We start from the raw sequence: 24,061 nt of genomic DNA on the forward strand, positions 1-24,061 counted from the left end.
CCGCCCGCCCGCCCCGTGTGTCTCCGTGTCTCTCGGGGTCTGCTCGTGTCCTGGGTGGGCCTTTATCTCCAACCCTGTGCTCAGGGGGCTCCCTGTCTGGAAGCTCATCTCCCCTCATTCAGGTGTTGCTTTGGGTTTCCAGCTTTCATGCTCTCCCTGTCCAGCAGGTTTTCTTCGCTTTCCAGACTGTGGATCAGTTCTGTGGTTGCAGCCCTTTTTCCGCTCCCAGGCTATAGCTAGGAGGGTTTGAAGCTTCTCCCAGGCTTGTTTCTCTCGGGCCTTTGTCCCTCAAGCGGCTGGACGATCCGTGGTGCGAGCTTGGACACGAAAGCCGAAGGGGGACCTGACACCTAGCACGCAGGGGGTCAGGCCAGGGCAGTGTGGCTCGAGTGGCCCAGGATCGCCTTCCTTCCTGCCGCTAGGAGTGCACAGGGATTACATTTAGAAATGAAATTTATGTGGCATTTTAGTTGAAGTTTTTTACATGAGCTTTCATGTGTCTTCAAAAGCCAGAGTGGTATGCCCCTGACAGCTGCCAGGCCTGAGGGGTGCGGGTGTCCCCGGAGGTCAGAAGGTTCTGGGAGCCGTGTGGGAGGGGCTGAGGAACACGTGCTGCACTGATCCCAGTGCCCGCTTCCTCAGCTGTCCCTCTGGCCAGCCCCACCTTCCGCTTCACCCCAGGCAGAAGTGTCCGGGGCGTCTCTGCAGACCAGGTTTGTTGTCTTTCCCACCTCACCAGAAGTCCCATTCCCTCTGGCCATCCCACCTCCTGTCCCTCTGTCCCCTCTCGTTGGTTTATGCTTTTTGAAGTCCGCTTACTGTCACTTCATGGGGTTTGCATCGGGGGTGGGGCACAGTCGGATGCCCGGGCCGTGTGGGGCTCCAAGAAAACTCAAGGCTTCATTCGTGTTGTTTATAGTGAACAGAAAAACACATTCAAAATGCGACTGGTAAAACTACCCAGTAAACCAGACGTTCCAGAACCGTCCACGGCTACGCAGGCACGCATGATGTGTACCTGCTCCGTTTCTTACCTTACTCTGAGTCACTGGCCGACCTCCATGAGCCAGAGTATCCCCCAAGAACTCGAGGATGACAGAATAAGCAGAAGGCAGAAGACTGCTTGCCTCCCCCTCTGGTTTCATCTGGTTCAGAGCTCAGGGCTGAGCCTCACTCAGCGCCACTGAGGACAGAACCTCGAGCTGCGCCCTTGAAACTGAAACAGTCTGTGCAGCGGGGAAAGTCCAGTTTGCAGAGTACACCACGCCCCATGTGCTGATTCAGGCTGATCTACGCCGTCCTAAGGCAGGACCCAGTCTCCGAAACGGTGGCCCGAGGGGCAGGCGCTTACAGATCCATTAGGGTCTTAAACCTGATTCCCAGGAGCGGCAGGCCTATGGGCAAGGGTATCCTGCAGCTCTGCACACCTGCCCATCACCTCAGCGCTCTCCTAGCTCCTGAGTCTGCAAATACTGTGAGCAAAAGTACTTCTCAAGTTAGTCACATAGGAGACCCTTGACCTCTGGTAGACAGGAATCCACCTACTGGCCTTGGCGGAACCCTGGTGGGGTCCACGGTCCAAGCAGCTCCCAGTTGCCCTGGTCATGCCAGGTCCACGCTGGAGCCTCCCCGGGCCGGGCAGGAAACGCAGGCGGCCCTGTCGGACACCACGTGGTCCAGGACTCTCATTAGGATGTCTGGCATGTGGTCTGTGAGCATCTTGGGGCCGATGAGTATTTTGCTGAATTCTGACTCGTGGGACCACCTCACGGTGTACCGAGCAGCAGGGTAGCAGGAGCACCTGGCGGAGGAGACAGCCCGTGAGCACCGCCTCCCGCGTCACCCCACGGGCCGCCTCTGGCCGCTGGCGGTGACCACCGCGGGGCGGGGCTGCCCACACTCACCTCCCTGAGGCGCCTTCTTCTTCCAGGTGGATGATCCTGCCGGGAGGGTAGAGCGGTGGGTACCTGGTGGGGGACTCGAGCGGGGACTCGCTGGAGAAGCTGTAGGCCGGGGACCCGTGCGCCAGCAGGCTGTGCTCCCCGAGGAGGGGCTGCGTCAGGTCGCCCCCGTCCAGCTCGGTGGGAAGGTCCTCGGGGCTCCCTCCGAACAGTTCGTACCAGCACCCGCGCAGCAGGATCTTGTACTGCAGGGAGACCCGCGTGACTCCAGAGACCCCCTGGGACTCGGGAGCTGGCGTCTGGGGGTGGTGACCCCACAGCCACGATGCCCGGCGCTCTTGTTTCTCAGTGTGGGTCTCAGCAGTGTGAAGGCCAGGGCCCAAACTCTAGGGTCTCTGGGGCAGTGATGCCATCACACTTGAACCAATGTTTAAAAACCAAATTCAAGCAGATTTGAGGGGAAAGTGACCCTTATTCTTTTTAGGCAAGTCCGTAAACCAGTTTTTCCCTTAGAAACATCAGATGCTAATTTTTTTCTTTTTTAGTTTGCAGGAAGTGTAAGTGGTAATGAGAAAGCTTATTTTTAAGTTTAAAATTTTCTGATTAGCAACAACAACAAAGTCACAAAATGAAGATGTTAAAAAGTAAAAATCATCTCTAATCCCATCATCTAAATAAAACCACATTTTGGTATATTTTTTTTGGTCGCAGCTATGTATACTTCGTCCCCCACCCCGGCTTGAATCATATTCTGAGAGTCGATTTTAATCCTGCCCTTTAACAAAAAAAGCTCTTCAGTACATCATGGGTGGTCTTCTCTACTGGTGAACCTAAGTGTACTTGTGGCCTGAGCTAAGAGGCTCCAAATCTTTGGAGACGTGACCAGACCGGATCAGCAGAGCTGTCTGCATGCTGGCAGGGGACAGGGCTGCCCAGCCTTGACCGGTGTGGACAGCAGGAGTGCCCGGCCTGCAGCTCAGGGTGGGCACTGTCAGCCTTAACCTCAGGATTAACCTCAGAGCTTAGGTAGGACAGCCCACAGTGCGGCAGGACCAGCGCCTCTTACTCTGGCAGCCTTATTTTCTGAGCTTTGGGACGAAAGGCATCAGAATGCTGTTGCTCAGGACAGGACTAAAGATGACAAAGAGCACATGACTCAGCCAAACAGGGATGGTTCTATTGAAGCATTTAATCTGTGCTTGCTTAGCCATCTGCCTTTAGGGCGTCTCTGTGGTCTGTGAGGGGAATGGAGGAGTTTCTAGCAGCATCAAGAGCCCTGGCTGCAAGGCTCTGAATGAGAAGCATCCTCCGGGGGACCCGGACAGCCGGGTGGGGAGGCCCCAGGTCCCCTGAGTTACCTTGGGCTTGTTGCAGTGGGCGATCACTCGCAGGATCCTCCTCTTCAGATCTTCCAAGTTGGTCACACTCAACCTGTTGAGCAGAAGGCCAGACTGAGGCTTGGCACTTGGCCTTCGCCGCCAGCCTGATCCCAGCAGGGGCGGCCCGCACGCTCACCTGGGAATCACGTCCTTGCCCAGGACAAGGGACACGATGAAGGTCTTGGAGTATTCATAAAGGGATTTGCTAAAAGAAAAAAAAGCTGCTTCAGGACGGAGGCTTCCAAGAAAAAGCGAGTTAACCGGCAAGCCAGGGAGAGGTCAGTGTCCCCAGAACTCAGCTCTGTTCTCCATCCTCTAAAGGAGGAGAGAAATGAGACTGCAGTTACAGCAACTTGCTTAGAAAGTCCTAGGTGTCAACACTGGGCAGATAAATAAGGTCCTTAACCCAGTGTGGTGTCGTCAACAGTCAGAGGAAGCCAGGGAAGTGTGGACGTGGACGCCTCCTATGGGCAGGAGTGGCGCTGCGTGTCAGCACCAGGGAAGGGCGGGCTCTTAGTGAAACCGTGCTGAGATAATGCACTTGCTGTGAGGGGAGGAAATGAAACTGAAGCATACTATGCACAAAACCACCAAATTAAACAGATCACAGACCTAAATGTGAAAGGCCAGACTAAAAGGCTTTTAAAAGATATGACAGGAGACTAGCTCTGCATCCTTAGGACAGAGATTTCTTAAATAAAAGAGACCCAGAAATCATAAGAATGACAGATCAGTGTTAAAATTAAGAACTAGTAAGCTGAAGACTTAAAAAGACATCAAAGAGTGAGAGTATGTATAACACATGAACAACTGGGTGTACTGAATAGGAACACAATGCAAAAATAAAATACACAGAGAAACGGACGAAAGGAACTTCGGGAGAGTGGAGATGATAAATATATGGAAAGATGCAGCTTCATCGTGGAAATGTGAATTAAACAATGCAACACCGCTGCCCGCCCATCAGGCGGGGAAAAGGTTTACACCTGACACTGCGAAGTGCTGGTGAGAATGTGGAGCGCGATGCACCCTGGTGCTCCTGGTGTGAACAGGAGCAGCCACTACCCGGAGCCGGCACAGCCCAGTGTCCACCAGCAGAACAGACGGGTGGTCTGTGATACACGATGAAACGTAACGAGCACTTACACAACAACATTTTAAGGCATCAAATATGTGAAATAAAAGAAGTGACAAAAAGTAGAATTCCATTGTTCTAAATTTCAAAATCATGCAAATCCAAACTATCCATGTAGAGACATGGATACAAGTGCTCAAGCTGTTTTTTAAAGCAAGGGAAAGGGCTTCCCTGGTGGTCCAGGGGCTGAGACTCCACGCTCCCAACACAAGGGGCCCAGGTTCAATCCCTGGCCCGCGAACTAGATCCCACATGCCACAGCTAGGACCCAGTGCAGCCAGATAAATAAATAAATTAAAAAAAAAAAAAACATGAACTAACAAGCACTGCCCAGGATGTGGAGAAAAGGGTGTGACTTCGTGATGCTGGTAAGCATATAAGTTGGTGCAGCCACTGTGGAAAACAGTAAGGAGGTTTCTCAAAAAATGACCCAGCAGTTCTACGTCAAGGTATTTATCCAAAGAAAACAAAGACACTTGAAAGATACCTGCACCCCCACGTTCACTGTAGCATTGTTTATAGTAGCTGAGACACGGAAACAACGGAATTATCCACTAATGGATGAATGCATAAAACAGGTAAGGGGTGTGTGTGTGTGTGTGTGTGTAAAACGGAATACTACTCAGCCATAAAAAACAATGAAATCCTTCATGTCGATGTACGGCAGAAACCAACGCAACACTAGATCAGCATCCTCCAATTAAAACCTAACAAAAGCAAAAAATTTCTGCTTTTGTTCACATCAACAGGCCTGTTACTGTAAGCAACTTTAGTGTGTATTTTTAACCAGTAATGCTTATAATAAACATGTTCTACTTTGTCTTAACCTAAAAAATAAGAACAAAATCTTGCCACTTGTGGACACCATGTTTGGACCTTGACAGTATGCTCAGTGAAATGGGTCAGAGAGAGGAAGACAAATACTGTATGGGCTCACTTAGATGTGAAAACCGGAAACACAAACCAAGTTCACACAGAGAGGAGACTGCTGGTTGTCAGAGGCCGAGAGGCATGGCAGAGGGAGGGAGCTGAGAGGTGGGCGAAATAAAAGGTGCAAACTGCTGGTTATAAAGTAACCAAGTCCCTGGGAGGTAACGCACAGCCCCTACAGTTAACAATACTATCCTGCGTATCTGAAAGCTGCTAAGAAAGTAAACCTTCAGTTCTCATCTAGGGAAGAAAGGATTCTGTAACTATTTACGAGGACAGATGTTGACTAGACTTCCTGTGATCAGTTCACAGCACATACAAACATGGAATCGTGTTCACACCCATAACTAATACCAGCTCAGTTTGAAAAATGGGTCTCAGCACAGCGTCACCTAGGAGATGAAAGCTGTGGTCAGAGACCCATGAAAGCTGGCCCGTCTTTTCTCAACCAGCGATCCTTTGACACAAACTCCTCCTGAGGATGAGAAACTAACTCCGTTGCGGATAAAGTACCAGTTTATCGCTTGTAAGTGAAGGAAAAGTACCTGAGCAGCCCCCTGGGTGGGGAGAAGGCGTAGCACCTGACCTGCGGGTACAGGCTCTTGAGCATGAGGGCCAGCAGCGCCGCGGCGCCCGCGCCCAGACTGTGCCCAACGACGACCAGCCGGTACTCCTGGGGGCGAGAGCAGAGTGGGTGACGGCCGAGAGAGCAGACGGCTGACGCCAGAGGAAGCGAAAACACAAGAACTAGAATCTCACCGGTGCGATGCTGAACGCTTGGCTCAGAATCCCGTCGTTGACGAGTCGGCGGTAGACGTATCTGGCGGCCTGAGAAATGCCCTGCAGGTGCAGACACAGGGAGCTGTTGGTTGTCGGGTGCGGCAGGACCGCACGGGCCCCCCTCTGTGACTCGGTCCCCCTGGACAGGACGGCCACCCTGGGACCAGCGGCCTCATCGACTGCGCACTGCTGTGTTCCTGGCAGTTGGTGCGGAGCCCAGCACAAAGCAGGGGCTCGAGGTATTTCCATCAACCAAGAGGAGGCCTCAGGAACAGCTTTCCGAGTCAGTGGATGTCTCCATGGCTTTTCCTGGAGCCGCACAGCATTTTGCTGTATGGACGTCCCACAATTTACTTTCGCCAAGTTCCCAGGGTTGGTCAGGTTTAGATTATAAACGACTGATCTTTTAAGATGATGTTAAAACAAAATTCTGAAATCACAGACAGTGACGAAGCAGCCACCGTTCCGACAAAAGCCACACTGAAACCATCGGAAGGGAATTCTAGGAAGGTCAGTCTTTCATTTCCAAAAATAAAGCACAACTTCCTAACAAAAACAAGCTGTCCACCAAACAGACTTCTTGAAAATTGAGTAGTTCCAATTGAGGAGGGACAACCTTGTCAACCAGAATAGTTTTCGGGACGCTTCCTACGTGACAGCACAGGACGGGCCTGTCCTCCAGCCCTGGCAGCCTGGTCCCCGAGAGGATGAGCGGGGGAGATTCCACCCAAGACGGGACTGCTCTGCTGGTGCCTCAAGCTACTGCACATTCCCGAGTCTGGACTCTATAGCCCTGTGAGCACAACACAGACTCCAGCATCACCTGTGAGAAGCCAGGAGGTCTGGGCCACCGGCCACATCTCCCTTTACTCCCCCGCCTACCACGCGCTGCAATACTTCCGCCGGCTAGGCACCCACCAGCTGTCTGCCCTGCGTAGCCAGAGTCACGTGGCATCCGGACCACAACTTGGCTGGCGGCAGGTCTCCCTGGCACAGGCGTTACGGGTGACACGCCAAGAGGGTGTTCTGCCACACAGCCTGGACAGTGTCAGAGCCAGAACTCTTGCCCAGGCCAAGAGCAGGGAGCAGCTCCCACCCGCAGCCCCTGAGAAGCTGTCCTCCCAGCTGGAGGGCAGGAGCTGCCGCTGGATGAAAAGCTGGAGGCGGCGGCCTCGGCTGAGAGCCAGTCAGGCCTGCAGTGTCGCAGCACAAAACCTGGGTCTGCGGCTCAAACTCTAAGAACAGCGCCAAGACACCAAGCCCGCTAGCCTCTGAGGGTAGCTGGCTAGTTGATAGGTCTCTATAATAAATCTTAAATTTCTTATTTTCCTTCACGCCCATCTAGTAATAATTAAACTGGACTTTCCTGTGAAATTCAGGGCCAAAAAGACAACGAAGGGTTAAAGGAAAAGGATTCACATTCCCAGGACTGGCAAGCTCCTAACTGGTGGCAGAACGAAGTCCAAAAGCTTCCTCCGCCCTGGGTCTTCCCTGGAGTGTCCGGGCACACACACAAAAAGAAACCCCGAAACAACAGTAAGAACAACAACAGAAAACCCTGGAAGGAAACAAGCTGTCCAGACAGGACGCTGGGGTTCAGCCACCAGTAGCCGCGCTCTGGCAGTAACATACACTTTTACAAAAATTACGCATGCTATTTAAAAAGTGACTACTACAGGAGCAATACATTTTGGTTAAAAATCACCCTGAATGTAGAAGATCAACACAAGCCCAGCGCCCTCCACCCCGATTCCTCAGGGGTGACCGTTAGGGAACCATTCCGGACGCCCCTCCATCTGCAGCCTCGTCAGTCATCAGGAGAAAGCAAAGCGAAACCGCAGTGACGCCACCTCACCCCCCACGAGGGTGGCTCCGTCAGAAAAGTCTCGGTGAGGATGTGGGGAAATGGGAGCCCACATAGCTTGCTGGCGGGGATGTGACATGGTGCAGCTGTGCTGGACGACAGCGTGGGCGTTCCTCAAAACCTTCCACGGAGAAACAGCAGGAGACCCAGCCACCTGGCTTCCGGGTAGATCCCCCGGAACTGAGGGCAGGGACTGCACACCGTGTTCACTGCCGTGTTCCTCACGGCAGCCAGAGGGAATTCCGACACGCTGCCGCCTGAGTGAAGCTTGAGGACTCTATGCTCAGTGCAGTAAGACGGTCACGGAAGGACAGATATGGTTCCAGTTACGTGAGGAACGTAAAGCAAGCAAATTCACAGACAGTAAAATGGGGGTTCCCAGGGGCTGGCAGCTCCCACACCCCACCCCGCTTCCTCCCCATAGAGCACTGTCACAGTGAAACAAGAACTTGGTATTGTGACATCGCAAACTGTGGAAGGACCTGCAGGACGTGCTGAGTGTATGAGGGGGTCTTCCTTTCAGGAGGGGCTGTGAGGGGTCCTGCCTCTCAGGAGGGGCTGTGAGGGGGTCTTCCTTTCAGGAGGGGCTGTGAGGGGGTCCTGCCTCTCAGGAGGGGCTGTGAGGGGGTCCTGCCTCTCAGGAAGGGCTGTGAGGGGGTCCTGCCTCTCAGGAGGGGCTGTGAGGGGGTCCTGCCTCTCAGGAGGGGCTGTGAGGGGGTCTTCCTTTCAGGAGGGGCTGTGAGGGGTCCTGCCTCTCAGGAGGGGCTGTGGGGGGGTCTTCCTTTCAGGAGGGGCTGTGACGGGGTCCTGCCTCTCAGGAGGGGCTGTGAGGGGGTCTTCCTTTCAGGAGGGGCTGTGAGGGGGTCCTGCCTCTCAGGAGGGGCTGTGAGGGGGTCCTGCCTCTCAGGAGGGGCTGTGAGGGGTCCTGCCTCTCAGGAGGGGCTGTGAGGGGGTCTTCCTTTCAGGAGGGGCTGTGAGGGGGTCCTGCCTCTCAGGAGGGGCTGTGAGGGGTCCTGCCTCTCAGGAGGGGCTGTGGGGGGGTCTTCCTTTCAGGAGGGGCTGTGACGGGGTCCTGCCTCTCAGGAGGGGCTGTGAGGGGGTCTTCCTTTCAGGAGGGACTGTGGGGCGTCCTGCCTCTCAGGAGGGGGTGGGGGGGGTCTGCCTGCACTGACGCTTTCTTCACCGTGAGAAAGGACTGCCTTAGTTACAGGAAGAGAAGCACTGAGATGCCCACTCTGACACTTGTTCCAGTAAGCATGTGGCTGCTGGCAAGTTACTCAGTCGCTGTGAACCTGCTTCTTTCTCTTAAAAATCAAAAGGAACCCCCCAGGGCTTCGGGGGGGTCGTGCCAGATGGCACTGGGCAGCAGCAGCCTTTGCCACACAGAAGCGTTCAGAGAGACCTGGAGGGGAAGCCGCCCCGACCCCTGGGAGCCCCGATGGAACGTTCCGGCCTCACGCCCCGCCTCACCTTGTGTGCCCAGCAGTCCTGCACCTCACACTCCAGGTTGAGGGGCTCGCTCTCTGCGGACAGGTCTGTGAGGATGTCCTGAAAGAGCAGGGGGGAGTTTGGGGGGAGGCTGCTGGTGCGGGGAAGCGGGGGCAAGTGCCAGGACATGCCCGAGGGACCCACGGGCGGTCGAGCCTGGACACTGGAGGGGGGACACAGTCGGCCCGCGGGTGCCCAGAGAGGGGAGACTTTCGACTGCATGACTTCACTTACGATTCTTTCCAGCTTTGGGTGCAGAAGAAAGGGGAGGGTCACCTGGGTTAGGGGCCTGGGGAGTCAAGCGGGTGCTCCCCCGGGAGCTGCGGGCCCCACCTGCCGGTGTTGCCTCTCCAGCGTTTCTCGGTGAGAAGGAAAAGGCTTCATCTGCTTTTCCAAAGGGCCCACCTCACACCCTGGGCCCACCTCCCTGGGGCGGGCGCTGTCACGGAGGCCTCCCATCTGATCCCGGGAAGCTGGGTCTCCCGGCTCTGGGCCGAGCACCCCCCTCGCTCCGCAGCGGGCAGACGGGCCCCATACCTGCAGAGACATGGTCCCTCTGACGGCCACCACCACCGACTCCTTCCTGTGGTCCAGGGCCACCAAGAAGGGGAGCTCATACACCTGGGCGCAGAGAGGACGGGCGTCAGCACAGGCGCCCTCATCCGCCCGGCACTCGGTCCTCCGCTGGCGCGCGGGCCGGGGAGACACCCGCAGGAGGTCAGCACTGCGGACACCAGGGGACAGTGCCTGTGCCTGGGGAGCGGGCGTGCGTCGCAGCCAGCACAGTCTCACCTCCCCGGATCCCCTGGAGAGGGACTCTACATGTTGGCGGTGTGGGGGTGTCTTGAAAGAGCCCCCAGAGAAGACATGAGCCTTCTGCGGAAAATTGCCTTCTTTAAGCCCATCGGCTCTGTCACCGGTGATCACGGAGCGGCAGTCATCACTGGGGGCTCCGGGCGCCCGCACCAAGCAGGACAGTAGCCTCACGGGGGCCGTGAGAACACGCCCCGGGGCACTCTCATCTCAGTAGCACGGTGTGAGATGTTCTCACACCCCAGTGAGTCTCCAGTGCTGGCGTGACGTGAGAACACGCCCCGGGGCACTCTCATCTCAGTAGCACGGTGTGAGATGTTCTCACACCCCAGGTGAGTCTCCAGTGCTGGCGTGTGGGAGCCCACGGGCTCAAGTTGTGCGCTGCAATTGTGGGGGCTCCTCCTGAGCCAGGCTCCCACAGCACGGCTGTGGCCTGGGCTCCAGAGATGGGAAAGCTCTCCAGGAGATTCTCCTGAACGGCAGGCATGAGCCGCTGTGCTCCCCGAGGTTCTGGGCTCCCCGTGCTGCTACGGACCACCCAGGGGGCCACGAAGCTGCAAAGGACAGCCCTGGCACCAGGCAGACCGGCCGCTACGGGTTCACCAACCTGCCCGGCGACTCGGAGACTCTCCCGAGTGCGAGGCCCGCTGTCCGGCATGAAGAGCATAGAGCCAGACCTAGAGTCGTGAGTGACTAGCCCCCGGCACCTGTGTGGGGCACCTGCCAAGTGCAGCTCACAGTTCTTCATCAGAAGCTGTCTGCCCCATCTCACGCTGACCCGGGGTGGGCGCTGCGGGCGCCCAGGAACCCGCCGAAGCAGCATGCAGAATTTGGGGGTGAGCGTGTGTCCGTGACTCCGCACATTTTCCCAGGGGACTCATGTGTGACCTCCCCCAGAACCTCACAGAACCCAGGGGAAGGCGCAGCCCACTCTACCTTGTCGTGGAAGCTGACGTGGATGAAGTCCCGGTGCTGCAGCCCCGTCGTCTGCAGGATGGAGCTGAAGTGGCAGTTGAGCTGATCGCCTCCGACCAGGTCGTAGTCGGTGGTCCTGCGTCTGCAGCTGGAATGGGGCAGAGGTGTCGCGGGTGTGCCCGGGAGACCCAGCCTGCCTGCCCATCCCCCAGCAATAGCGAGGATTTCGCAGACAGTATTCACGCTCCGTCTGGCTAACCTCTAATGGCTTTTTGAAGACATTTATTCATTTATTTGGCTGCACTGGGCCTTAGCTGTGTCGTGAGGGATCTTTCGCTGGGGCATAGCGACTCTCTAGTTGTGGTGCCAGGGCCTGGTTGCTCCACAGCACGAGGGATCTAGTTTCCTGACCAGAGATTGAACTTGCGTCCCACGCATCGCAAGGCAGATTCTCAACCCCTGGACCAGCAGGGAAGTCCTTCTAACGGCCTTCAAATGATACTTCTTGTGTACGCTTCTTAGTAGAGTCTGGAACCCCAGTAATACTTCCCGTGTTCAAAAAATAAAGCGACAAGGATGGGAAGAAACCCTAACCTCACCAAGAATGGACAATCCGGCATCATTGCCTGATACAAGGTTCTGAGAAGGATACATGCTCCACATGGAGCATTCCTGCCAAAAAAGTGTAACCTGAACCATTCAAGAAGAAACCACGAGACAAAGGCAGAGTGAACACAGTCTTGTGATGTACGAGACTGTCCTCTTCAGAACGTCAGTATCATGAAAGATACAAACAAATGCCTGAGGAGTCGCTCCAAACTGGAGGAGACTAAGGAGGCATGACAACGAAGTGCAACACACGATCTGGATAGGAAGAAAATGTGGTGCAGAGGGTGTTACTGGGACAATTAGAAAACTGCAACAGCAGATGATGAATTTCCTGAATCTTCCACTTGTCCTGTAATATATGTCAAAGAGAGACCTTGTTCTTAAGAAATACAAGCTGAAGTAATGGGGGGGGGGGGGGCATGAGGTCCAGAACTCAGTCTCTGATGGTTTTTTCCTGGGGGGGAGGTGGGGGCGTGTATATTTATGGAGAGACAGTGACATAGCACCCGGGACAAGAGTGAGCTGCAACTGGTGGCTCCAGATAAAGGATGTGGGAGTTATCAGTACTGCGCTTCCAGTTCTGAAATATTTCACAATAGGAAGAAGGTTTTAGAAAAGGGGAATGTGGTTATCTTTAGAAAATAAAGTCTGGACACCGCAGCAAGCGACCTCAGCAGGGAGGATGGAGGTCTCGGACGACCTACCAGTCCCCGCCGACCCGGCAGAGCCCCGTGAAGGGGTTCCTGTAGATGTAGAGAGGCCACCCGTAGGCGGCGGCTGCAAACTGCATGTAGTGCTGGCAGTTCCCCAACTCTGCATCCAGATCGGCCTCCTGCGGGGCAGAAAAACAGCTTCCTGTTAGGGGATCAACACACTGTCGTCTTCCGGTTCTCATCTTACGTCGGAGTGGAGCTGGGTTGCACTGTCATGTCGGTCTCAGGCATGCGGCAAGGTGATTCAGCTACACAGGCACACGTACCTCCTCCTCCAGGCTCCTTCCCCACACAGGATGTTACAGGACACGGAGGACCACCCCCTGTGCTACACGGTAGGCCGTGCTGGCCATCTATGTGACCTCTGGTAGAACATGCTATCATCTAAAATCTGAACTCAAATTCCTGATTCTTCCCTTTCTTTCTTCAGGGAATAGACCTCCTGGAGGACTTCTATTGGAAAAGCTGATCCTTGAATACAGACAGACAGAACCCCCTCATTTTTTTGGCTGTGCTATGTGGTATGTGGGGTTCTAGTTCCCTGACTAGGATCGAACCCAGGGCCCCTGCAGTGGGAGCAGAGGGTTTTAACTGCTGGACTGCCAGGGGAAGTCCAGACCCCTCATTTAGAAGAATGCACAAGTTAGCAGCAAAAATCCCTAGTGACTTTGCAACGCTGGTGAAATAAGCCCGTGACTTCCTGCTGGATGCACGTGCAGACACCACGTGTAGCAAAGGGGCTGCTGGGAACCAGGGGCTTGAATGAACAGTGAGACAGACAAATGATCCTTGGGCAATTTTCTCTTTCAAAAGCATAGAAATCTGTGGCAGGAAAGCAACCATCAAACAAAGCTGAACTGCTCTCCAGGCTCAGAGAAAAGAGTGCATGCACTCTGGGAGAACCTGGTCCCATCCCAGAAGGAACTTTTGATGTGCAGACAACAGGCAATTTCCTAAAAGAGAATGTTTGGGGGGAAAAAGAAACAAATGACAGGTGGTAAACTGGCCAGGAGTCCGCTCCCCCTACCTGAAGGCCAGTGGATGCGGGGGGGCCTCGCAACTGGCGCCAAACCACAACTGGCAAATCAACACATCAAGATGCCAATCAACTGTTCCTGAAACTTTTTAAAAAATTTACCAATAGGTATAAAAGTCAAAAGGGCACAACCCAACAGAAATGCGGGCTTACCTGGAAGGGCCCGGGGGAGTGGGTGACGACCTCGGTGGGCTCCGGTGAGCTCTGGGCGTGGTCCTGCTGCTGATGGAGGAGGGCAAGGCCGGCCGCGATGTCGCTGGGCACCAGGTCTGTGTCCTGGATGGGGAACCACTGCAGCTCACCACCCGCCCAGCAGCAATGGCCACGAGTCCCCGAGAGCCCAGCTTACGCAACTCGCGTGCACACACACAAACAGACACAAGTGAATGGGTGTTTTTGAAACTACGTCCCTTTCAGGATGCCTGCCTCATGTTTCTTACTCTCCTGCTCTCAGACGAAACCCACTCAAGAACATATTATTGATTCCTACTCAGATTTCACTTAAGTGACAGCTGTTTTTAACCTACAACACATGCCCATAAAGCGGGCAAATGTGCCCTGTTTGTAGTAACATACAATGCTAGTCCCGTTTACACCCTGGCTGCTCAAGATGCTGGGAAGGTCTTGTTGAGAGGGCCCATGGCAGAGGCTGACGAGCCGGGGCGCTCACTCGCCGGGCAGGGCCAGCCTAAAAAGACCCCAGACTGGGAAGGCCCAGAGTCAGTGTGCAGAGCCTGATGTGAGCCTCTCCTCCTGGCGGTGACAGGGAGCCCCCCACCTGCTCCCCATCACCCCCAGAGGACTTGCCCTCAGGAGCTACGTTCTGTCGACAGGGAGACGGGCTCGGGACGCGGAGAACTCATCTGCCCCAAAGAAGCGTTCATGTAACAGGAGGAGACCAGAGCAGACCCCGGTGGCTTACTGAAAAGTAGGTTGAGAAAAGTTCTGCCGTACTCGAAAAGGCGACGCGAGTGTGGTCGTCCCGGCCGACACAGCAGCAGAGCAGCCTGACTCGCGTCTCCCACACGCCGGTCGCCGCCGTCCTGAGGCCGCTCAGCAGCTGGCTGGACTCATGGCTGTCCAGGGGCTGGGGGCCCAGGGGGGTGCCCGGGGCCGCCCTGCCCCCCAGCGGGTCGAAGACGATGAGGATGGTGAGCACGGTGGAGGCGATGATGAGCCAGCTGCAGGGCGGTGGGGGGAAGGCTGAGGCCCGGGTCCTGCAGCCCCTCAGCCGTGCGGGGCCGGGGCGCCCTCGCGGGGGCCTCCTGCTGTCTCGGGGAAGCTGGGGCTCCAACTACCGAGGAAGATGGGGAGCTGGCTGGGGCGGGCAACTCGGTTCTCGAGAAAGTTCCTATGAGCCCACAGCCAACCAAGGCCTGGTGACGAACGGAGCCCCCAGAGCCACAGAAGGAAAGGGGGCTGCGTGGTGGACAGAGCCACGGCCCGGCCCAGAGGCCCTGCCCATGACCCTTGACCGGGTTTACCCCCAGGGCCCCGGGGCTCCACTCGGCAAAACCAGAGGAAGCTTCCTGCGCTCGGGCCACGCTCCAACAGCTTTCACCCACACACTGCACCCAGTCGCTTCAGCTGTGTCCAACTCTTTGGGACCCCATGGATGGCAGTCCACCAGGCTCCTCTGTCCACGGGATTCTCCAGGCAAGAATACTGGAGTGGGTTGCCATTTCCTCCTCCAGGGGATCTTCCCGATCCAGGGATCGAATCAGTGTCTCCTGAGTCTCCTACATAGGCAGGCAGATTCTTTACCACTAGCGCCACCTGGGAAGCCCTTTCATCCATACGTTTCAATACTTCCAGGCTGCCCAGATGCACAGGGCGCGGTGGGTGCCTGAGCGTGTGTGCTCCAGGAAGGTGACCTGGGAAAGACTCGGCAGTGCAGCGGGAGACCCCGCCCCCGATTCGCAGCCCGCGGGGCAGGACTAGCTCATCTCTACGGTATTTAGCTGGAAAAGGCAAACGCCTCACTCCAGCAGATTGTGCCCTGCGGCAGGTCCGCACCCTGCTCTTCTCATCCCACGTGTAGTTTCCGCCCTGCTTTGGTCTCTGGGCTTCTTCCCTCTGGTGAGGGGCCAGAGGGCATGCAGAAAAACAGCAGCTGGTGAGGAAGGGAAGTACAGCCGAAGTGCGTGCTGGGCCATGAACCGTTCCTCGAACTCGCCTAACTACTTCAGGGAGCCTGCACGCCAGCGGGCCACCTGCAGGGACCCCACCTGGACAGCACCTCAGACGAGGGCCCGCAGGAGGAGACGGGACCTCACCTGACCACGACGGTTGCGATGATGCCGCTGCCCACAGTCCGGTCACACTGAACGCCGTCCGCGATCCAGGCGGCCCCCAGGGACGCCCAGACCATCTCTGGCAGGAAGAGCGCCAGGCGCACGTAGAGCAGCTTGGACATGGACTTCCGCGGTCCCGGATTACAGATGGTCCCTGCAACAGAGCGGGTCCACACTGGACGATGGCCTCCGCCGGGGTGAGGCAGCTCCTTTCGGCAGAAACACGGCGGCCGCAGCACAGATCTGGGCTGGCTGCTCCCCCGCCAGTCGCGTTTCTACCTGTAACTGGGAACCACTGCCCACCTCTCAGAGTGAGAGGCAAAGCGAGGGATGGGAGGAGGCGTGACAAAAGACAGAATTATTTCTTACGCTCATCGGGGCTTAAAAACACTTCTGGGAGGACTTCCCTGGTGTCCAGTGGTTAAGAATCCTCCTTCCAATACCGGGGACACAGGTTTGATCCCTGGTCAGGGAACTATGATCCCACATGCCCAGCAGCAAGTAAGCCCACACGCCGCAAGAAAAGAGCCTGCTTTCAGCAACCAAGACCCAACGCAGCCAAAAGTAAATATAAAAAAAAAATTCATTTCTGGGTTTTCTAACTACACTGACAAGAAAATCATTATCCATATTGGGATATTTCTGAGAGCAAAAGGAGGCTCTATTAATAATTATGCCAGGACAGTCAACATAAAACAGAGTTGTCACAGGCAAGCAGGGGCAAGCAGTCAGCCAGGTTCTCACAGCCGGGAAAGTCTGGGACCACCCGTCACAATGCCCGCCTGAAACGCCTCCACCCTCAGGACAACTGGGACACAGTTGCCGCCCCACTTCACAGATGAGGAGGCTGAGGCCCACAGGGCTCAGTAAGCACTTTCTCGACCCAGGTCTGCACGACCCAGGCGCTCTGCCTCACCCTGCGGGCATCACTCTTGGGAAGCCAACAAGTGTGACCTGGAGACCACCTGCGGACGCCCACCACCGAGACACAACATTTAAAACTGCGTTTGTAAGACAAACCCAAGGATCATTAATTCTTGATGTAAAACATCAACTCTCCCCCTTCAGAAGTTGTGATGAACACCAATTTTCAACACCAAAACCACCACACGATTCAAACAAAAGCAGTAACTGAAAAAAAAAAAAACCCTAAGATTTGAAAAATAATTTGATAAGAAAACAGCTTTTAAATTCCCAAAGCTACCTTCTACTAGAACGACTTACTGAGGGGTCACATTTTAGAACACAGACACCATCAGGCCTCGCGGAGGGCACGAAGGCAGGAAGTCCTGAGATAACAGACACGGCTGCCTCTCTCCCTGAGGGACGATGTGCGCAGGTCTGCAGAAATCCGCCCCATCTCTGGAGACAATCATTATGCAACAACAGCCAACCGCCAGAGAGAAACGGGAAGGAGGATCTGCTCACAGCCCACCCCGGAGGCTGAGGATCCCAAGGAAGGGGCTGCTCGGACGCTGCGCGCCGGGACCCAGGACCCCAGCCCCTGGCACCGCTGGACTGGGCGGAGACGGAGGCGAGGAAGCAGGAGACGCGCGTTCCGGCGAAGGGTCCAGAAAAGACAGGAGATGCCGAAAAAGCCTTTTTTATGTGCATGCTTGCCTAGGAAAACATCTCGCTTTTAGTCAACCTTTATTTTCCCCTCGGGGCAGTCAGCCACTGGCCGGACCTGGTGCTGCAGTGGGCATCACGAAGCCAATGCCCAGAATGGATGGTGTGACCACGTCCCCGAACACGATGGCCGCGATGTAGTCTTGGGCGGTAACCCCGCTGCCCCTCCCGAGGCAGGGCCACGGACGCGCGAGCCGAAGAGGGCAGGCCTGGGTCACAGAGTCTGGGCACTCAGCACCTCAGCCTCGGCAGTGTCTCCCACCGCCTGGGAGGAGCTGGGGACAGAGGGCAAGGAGAGCAAGACTTCCTCGAACCCAAGCCAGACGCAGCCAAGGGCAGACCTTGGCCTTCAAGGCCTTCTGACAAAACGTATTCGTGAGGGTGGTGGTTGTTTAGTTGCTAAGTCATGTCCCAACTTTTTTGCGACCCCATGGACTATAGCCACCAGGCTCCTCTGTCCGTGGGATTCTCCATGCAAGGATACTAGAGTGGGTTGTTATTTCCTTCTCCAGCGGATCTTCCCGACCCAGGTATTGATCCCGCAGCTCCTGCACTGGCAGCTGGCTTCCTTATCACTGAGCCACCTGGGGAGCTCACGCGGGTGGATCTTCCCTAATTAAACATCCCACATGGCTGAAACAAGAGGGTTTCATCAGGGAGCTTTTCAAATCAAAACTAGAAACCTTATAGTTTCTACTAAGGTAATGAGCTGAAATTACACCCCTGTGTTGCTAAGAGCAATTCTGACTTCATCCAGATGGCTCACCTAACTGAAAGCCTTCCGTCATCATCTCTGCTGGCGGGATGTTATCTGATTTTAGTCATCTCATTTGCCTTTTCTTCCTCTTAACTTTATGGTACATTCTTCACTGAAATTTAAGTAACACTGAAGATAAAGTACACAATGTTATTTATTGGCAATTAAACTAACATGTTTTTATAAAATCCTGTCTTTGGTTCAGCTGTGGTATCTTTATCTACAAGCATCAGAAACTCGAACTCAGGCTGGTTTAAAAACCAGCAGGACCTGTCCTGACTCAGAGGACTGGAAACGCAGGGCAGGGCTGGCATGGGCGCCCAGCCGTGCCCTCCTGGCCCCGAGGGGAGACGGTGGCACATTCCTGCAGCGTCTCCACAAGGACCACAACACACTGCTTCTAGATCTTTCCCAGGCGAACAGGGGTGGACATCCTAGAACTTCCCAGGGAACTCCCCGAATTTCACTGGCCTGAACCAGGTCACACATCCAGTCCTGAACCAACCACCGAGCCCCAAGGATCACTCCAGCGTGGGGCAGAGGGCGGGTGTCAGACACTGTGAGGAGGCGGGGGTGGTTCTGAATAAAACCGGTTCTGTTTGGAGGAGGCTGCCGGCTGGAAAAGAGATCCACCTGTGACACCCCACACCCAGCAGATGCTTGCCAAGCCCTGATGGGTGAGCTGGGCCCGGTTTGGCATCGTGTGGGTGTCTTCGCGGAGGAGGCCGGGGCACATGGTCATTCATCCCTCATGTGGTGTGAATGTGCCCTGACCAGCAAAGATCTCTGAAGGAAAACATTTAAGGGGGAAAAAAAGCATATCCCTAACCCACTGCAGGGCTTCCCTTGTGGCTCAGCTGGTAAAGAAAGAATTTGCCTGCAATGCAGGAGACCTGGGTTCGATCCCTGGGTTGGGAAGATCCCCTGGAGGAGAGAGAGGCCACCCACTCCAGTATTCTGGCCTGGAGAATTCCATGGACTATACAGTCCACAGGGTCACAGAGTCGGACAGGACTGAGAAACCTTCACTTTCACTAACCCACCGTTACAGTCAGAAACCGGGCGGACTAAACAGACTGATGCGGACGGACAGGATGACACAACCTGCATGTTCCATCTTTCAGAAAATCCGACCTCACTCAGAACCTCAAAGCAGGGAAGCCACGTCGCACACATCCTAGCCCTGCCTCTGACTGATGAGCTCTTATTTACTGATGCATTTCTTTAGCAGCCAGCAGAGTGCTCGGCTCATCCCGCAAACCACAGTAAGCAACAGGGAGGCTTTCCAACCTTTTCAGGCATTCTCAGCTAAGTGACTGTCTGCAGAAAATGGTAACAGATAGAAGAAGTTATTAAGAGATCTAACTTTTGGGACTTCCCTGGTGGTCCAGGGGTAAAGAATCCACAGGCCAGTGCAGGAAGCACAGGTTCTATCCCGGGTCTGGGAAGACCCCGCATGCCACAGAGCAGCAAACCCACACCCCAGGACCACTGGGCCTGAGCTCTAGGGCCCAGGAATCGCAACGGCTGAGTCCACGTGCTGCAACTACTGAAGCCGCGAGCCCTAGAGCCCGGCAGCGAGAGAAGCCCCCGCGATGAACAGCCCGAGCAGCTACAGAGTTGCGGCGACACGAGAAAAGCCCTCACAGCAGCCACAAAAAATAAACTATCACACACAAAAAAGAGCAGAGATGTGACTCCCACAGCTCATTAATAAAAGGACAAAGAACCCAATTTAAAGTTGGGCAAAGGATCTGAACAGACGTTTCCCCAAAAATGATACGCAAACAGCTACTGAGCATATGAAAAGAGGCTCGGTAGCATCAGTCATCAAGGAAAACTCCAAACCACAGCGAGGTACCACTTCACATCCACTAGGACGCCTGTCCTCAAACGGTCAGATAGTAAGTGCTGAGGAAGATGAGGAGAAACGAAGCCTCAGGAGGTGCTGGTGGGAAAGAAAAACAGTGCAGCTGCTTGGAAAACAGGCTGGCGGCTCCTCAGAAAGTTAAACAGGGTTACCATATGATCTAGCAGTACCACCCTTAGGTACACATCCAAGAGAAATAAAACATAATGGGTATGTGGAGACGAGATATGACTGTTCAAAGCAGCACTATTTGTAATAACCAAATGTCCACCAACTGACGAATGGTTAGGTAAAATGCGGTATATCCGTTCCACGCACTATCGTTCAGCCATGGAAAGGAGTGAAGGGGACTTTCTGGCGGCCCAGTGGCTAAGACTCTGTGCTCCCACTGCAGGGGGCTCCGGGTTCCATCCCTGGTCAGGGAACTAGATCCCACATGGGACAACTAAGAATCTTAGAGTGCCACAACTAAGACCCAGCACAGCCAAATTAAACAAATATTTTAAAAAAGAAAGTGAAAGTCACTCAGTCGTTGCTGACTCTTTGCGACTCCATGGACTGTAGAGTCCCTGGAATTCTCCAGGCTAGAATACTGGAGTGGGTAGCCTTTCCCTTCTCCAGGGGATCTTCCCAACCCGGGGATGGAACCCAGGTCCTCCCACATTGCAGGCGGACTCTTTACCAGCTGAGCCACCAGGGAAGGCTCTACTCTAAAAAAAACAAAGGAAAAAAGGCGTCCAGTAGAAAAGCCTCGCCTTACCTCTCATGCTGACACACACGATGGCCGACACGGTGCCTATGATGACCGCCAGGAGCACCAGGAGCACGATCAGGTAGCTGCTGAGCAGGGCGCCCCCGGGGCAGCCCAGCTTCCCCCTGTGCATAAGGTACAGCATCAGGATGCCAACCCACCTGTCGAGACACGGGCAGGCTCAGAAACGGAACCCAGGGAGCCGCTCTGCAAAACACGGCAGAGGAACGTAAAAGGAGTTAGTATTTCCCTAACAAGGTCAGGTTCACTTTGGAATCTTACTTGGTCAAGAATCTGCCTGCAATGCAGGAGACCGGGGTTCAATTTCTGGGTTCGAAAGATCCCCTGGAGGAGGAAGTGGCAACCTACTCGTGTTCTTGCCTGGAGAATTCCATGGACAGAGGAGCCTGGCAGCTACAGTCCATGGGGTCACAAAAGCCAGACACAACTGAGAGACTAAACCACCACCAATAAAAGATTTACTAAATCAACTAAAGAGCACAGCTCTTTTTCCTTTTTTTAAATGAATTTCATACTTTGCTGATGGCATTGTTTTTATTCTATGCCTGTTGTAATACATTTATTACTTTATTTATTTGGCCTTGCGAAAAAATTCTGGCATGCAGGACCTTTGCTCCCCAACCAGGGACTGAACCTGTGACCCTACAAGGGAAGCTTGAAGCCTTAACAGCTGGCTTACCAGTGAAATTCCTGTAACACAGTTAAAGCCATAAGCAAGCAATTTCAATGCAAACTCCTGGGAAAAAGCCCCCATTGCGAAGTTGAGCTAAAACAACAAAGTATATGATTGTTCAGTTATCAGCAGAATTTTTACTTCTGTGTATTAACATGAAATTGACAAAAACACATCCTAACCTGCTGTCTGTAATACAAAAACAAGGGTCTGGGAAACTAGCTATGGAAAGATGCTCCGTGGTGACCACGATCAATTTGAAAGGACCAGGACTGTGGACTCCTAGGTGTATTTTGCAATTCAGTTTAGAACAATGAAAGACAGCACCAAATAACACAAGATGACAGTGACTCACCACTAGAGTTATTTCAGAATCAGGAAGGGAGCATCACTGGGCAAATAACCCAGTTTTAAGGGGTTCAAAGCCAGAAGGGGAACTGGACTAGATAACTGTGTGCTTTTGTCAGTTTTGTAACACTATGACTTCTTGTCCAGAAATAAAACAGGAAATGATCTTGGTAAGATGGCTCTGAAAACTACAAAAGGACTAAGAAGCAGCTCATAATATTTCACGTTCTTACGTTTCTTTCCCCTAAAGGCTCGAAATACTATTTTTTTTTTTGGCTGAGCTGGGTCTTCCTTGCTGTGCGTGGGTTTTCTCTAGTTGCAGCCAGCACGGGCTTCTCACTGCGACGGCTTCTCGAAGGCGGAGCACGGGGCTTTAGGGCGTACAGCCTTTAGTAGCTGCAGCTTGTGAGTTCAAGAGTTGTGGTGCCTGGGCTTAGTTGCTCCGGGCATGTGCGATCTTTCACGACCAGGGACTGACCCGGTGTCCCCTGCATTACTCTTTGCTCAGACCCTTTGGGGAGAGACTTCAGGCGCCCGATTGAGTAAGTAAGGCTAAGTGCCAGTCCCCGGCGCTCCTGGGATTCAGCCGCACCCGGCTCAGGAACCGCGCGCGAAGGGTACTGTTGCCAACCTCGCGTCCTGCAAACACGGGATGCCGTGCGTTTCCGTGCAGAGCGCTGAAGAGCTGCAGGCGGCAGCGCCTGGCTCAGGGGGAGAAGATCCCGCGGCCTAGGCCTCGGCGGCCAGCGCGCTCCGGTGGCTCCAGGCTGGACGCCCGAGCCCCAGAGCCCCGGCGTCCGGGCGGCGGGCCCGCCCCGTGACCCTGGACACGGCCCGCCCGCCTGTAAACGGCGACAGCGGAGGTACCCAGGTCCCCGGCCGGCGGAGGGGGCTAGGGACGCGAGCGCGGGGCAGACGACACCCTCCTCGCCCGCGGCCGGCCAGGGCCCGCTCCCTCCCGCTCCCCGGCCGCGCGCCCTCACCACAGCACTCGCACCAACAGCTCGAAGACCCCCGGGAAAACCAAGTCGTCGCTGGCGATGGCCCAGCGCCGGCCGAAGAGCACCATCCCCGGCATGGCGGACGGAGGCCCCGCGGCCCGCGGCGCCCGCAGCCGCCCGGAGCCCGGCGCCCGGCACCCTCTCTTTTCCGCCGCCGCCCCGAGACTCCGCGCAGGCGCACGCAGGGGAACGGGCGCGGCGCATGCGCACTGAACCGCGCGCCGTCGCCGCTGGGCCTCTGCGCCTGCGCAGATGCGCGGCCCGGGACGCAGGTGCGCTTCATAGGTTCTTTGCACGTGTTAGGTCCCTTCTGTTGTTTTCTTTTCGTAAGCAGTAAGCACGCCGCCAGCCCCGAGGGCTTTGTCAGCCTAGAGACACCCAGCAGTTAGCGGCGGATCTGGGGCTCAGCTCATATACAAGGCTGTGACGAAGTTGCCCGCCCCCAGCAAGGGCTGCTGCTGCTGCTGAGTCGCTTCAGTCGTGTCCGACTCTGCGACCCCATAGACGGCAGCCCACCAGGCTCCTCCGTCCCTGGGATTCTCCAGGCAAGAATACTGGAGTGGGTTGCCATTTCCTTCTCCAACGCATGCATGGATGCTTAGTCACTTCAGTCGTGTCCGACTCTATGCGACCCTATGGACACAGCCCACCAGGCTCCTCTGTCCACAGGATTCTCTAGGCAAGAATACTGGAGTGGGTTGCCATTTCCTTCTCCACCCCCCAAGGACAGGGGTTAGGAGTTCCGCGTTAGGACCCTCCCTGGTTCAGAGCCTGAAGCCATTTGGCCGCTTGGTGCTGCTGGGGAGTGGGGAGTAGCCTGATCTGCCTGTCTGCCTTTCTCCGAGCTGGTCGTAGGTTCTGAACACTTCTCGGCCCCTCCGCTCCCCTCCACCCCGGTCCGAGCCCCCTTCATCACGTACCTGATCGGGTCTCCCCACTGCTTTCCCCAACTCTGGCCTGTTTCCCCTCCTCTTCGGTGCATTGCCCTTACAGCAGCTGGAGTGACCTTGATGAACCGTCAGACCAGGCCCATCAGCTTAGAATTTTGCAAGCCTACACTTTGTGCATCCAACCAGTCCACCCTAAAGGAAATCCGTCCTGAATATTCATTGGAAGGACTGATGCTGAAGCTGGATACTCTGGCCACGTGATGC

At 55.2% G+C, this 24,061-nt stretch overlaps 1 protein-coding gene across 3 annotated transcripts; it reads right to left on the minus strand.

The window, feature by feature from the left end:
• Nucleotides 1–899: 899 nt before the first annotated feature.
• DAGLB (diacylglycerol lipase beta) lies at nucleotides 900–23,434 on the minus strand. Of its 3 annotated transcripts, XM_020904380.2 has the most exons (15): nucleotides 22,890–23,074; nucleotides 20,874–21,025; nucleotides 15,840–16,011; nucleotides 14,486–14,744; nucleotides 13,717–13,839; nucleotides 12,519–12,646; nucleotides 11,227–11,353; nucleotides 10,015–10,098; nucleotides 9,460–9,537; nucleotides 6,105–6,185; nucleotides 5,891–6,018; nucleotides 3,417–3,485; nucleotides 3,260–3,332; nucleotides 1,905–2,146; nucleotides 900–1,801 (listed from the first exon to the last, which is right to left on the minus strand). In XM_020904380.2, exons 1-15 carry the CDS (start codon nucleotides 22,982–22,984, stop codon nucleotides 1,603–1,605), a joined length of 2,010 nt encoding a protein of 669 aa, XP_020760039.1. In that variant the 5' UTR covers nucleotides 22,985–23,074; the 3' UTR covers nucleotides 900–1,602. The 3 variants fall into 3 exon arrangements, with proteins under 3 accessions (XP_020760039.1, XP_070316543.1, XP_020760040.1); XM_070460442.1 differs by lacking the exon at nucleotides 20,874–21,025 and having other exon boundaries at nucleotides 22,890–23,434; XM_020904381.2 differs by lacking the exons at nucleotides 12,519–12,646; nucleotides 14,486–14,744.
• Nucleotides 23,435–24,061: the final 627 nt, after the last annotated feature.

Source organism: Odocoileus virginianus, chromosome 33 (assembly GCF_023699985.2).
Source record: "Odocoileus virginianus isolate 20LAN1187 ecotype Illinois chromosome 33, Ovbor_1.2, whole genome shotgun sequence".
Taxonomy (NCBI): Eukaryota; Metazoa; Chordata; class Mammalia; order Artiodactyla; family Cervidae; genus Odocoileus; species Odocoileus virginianus.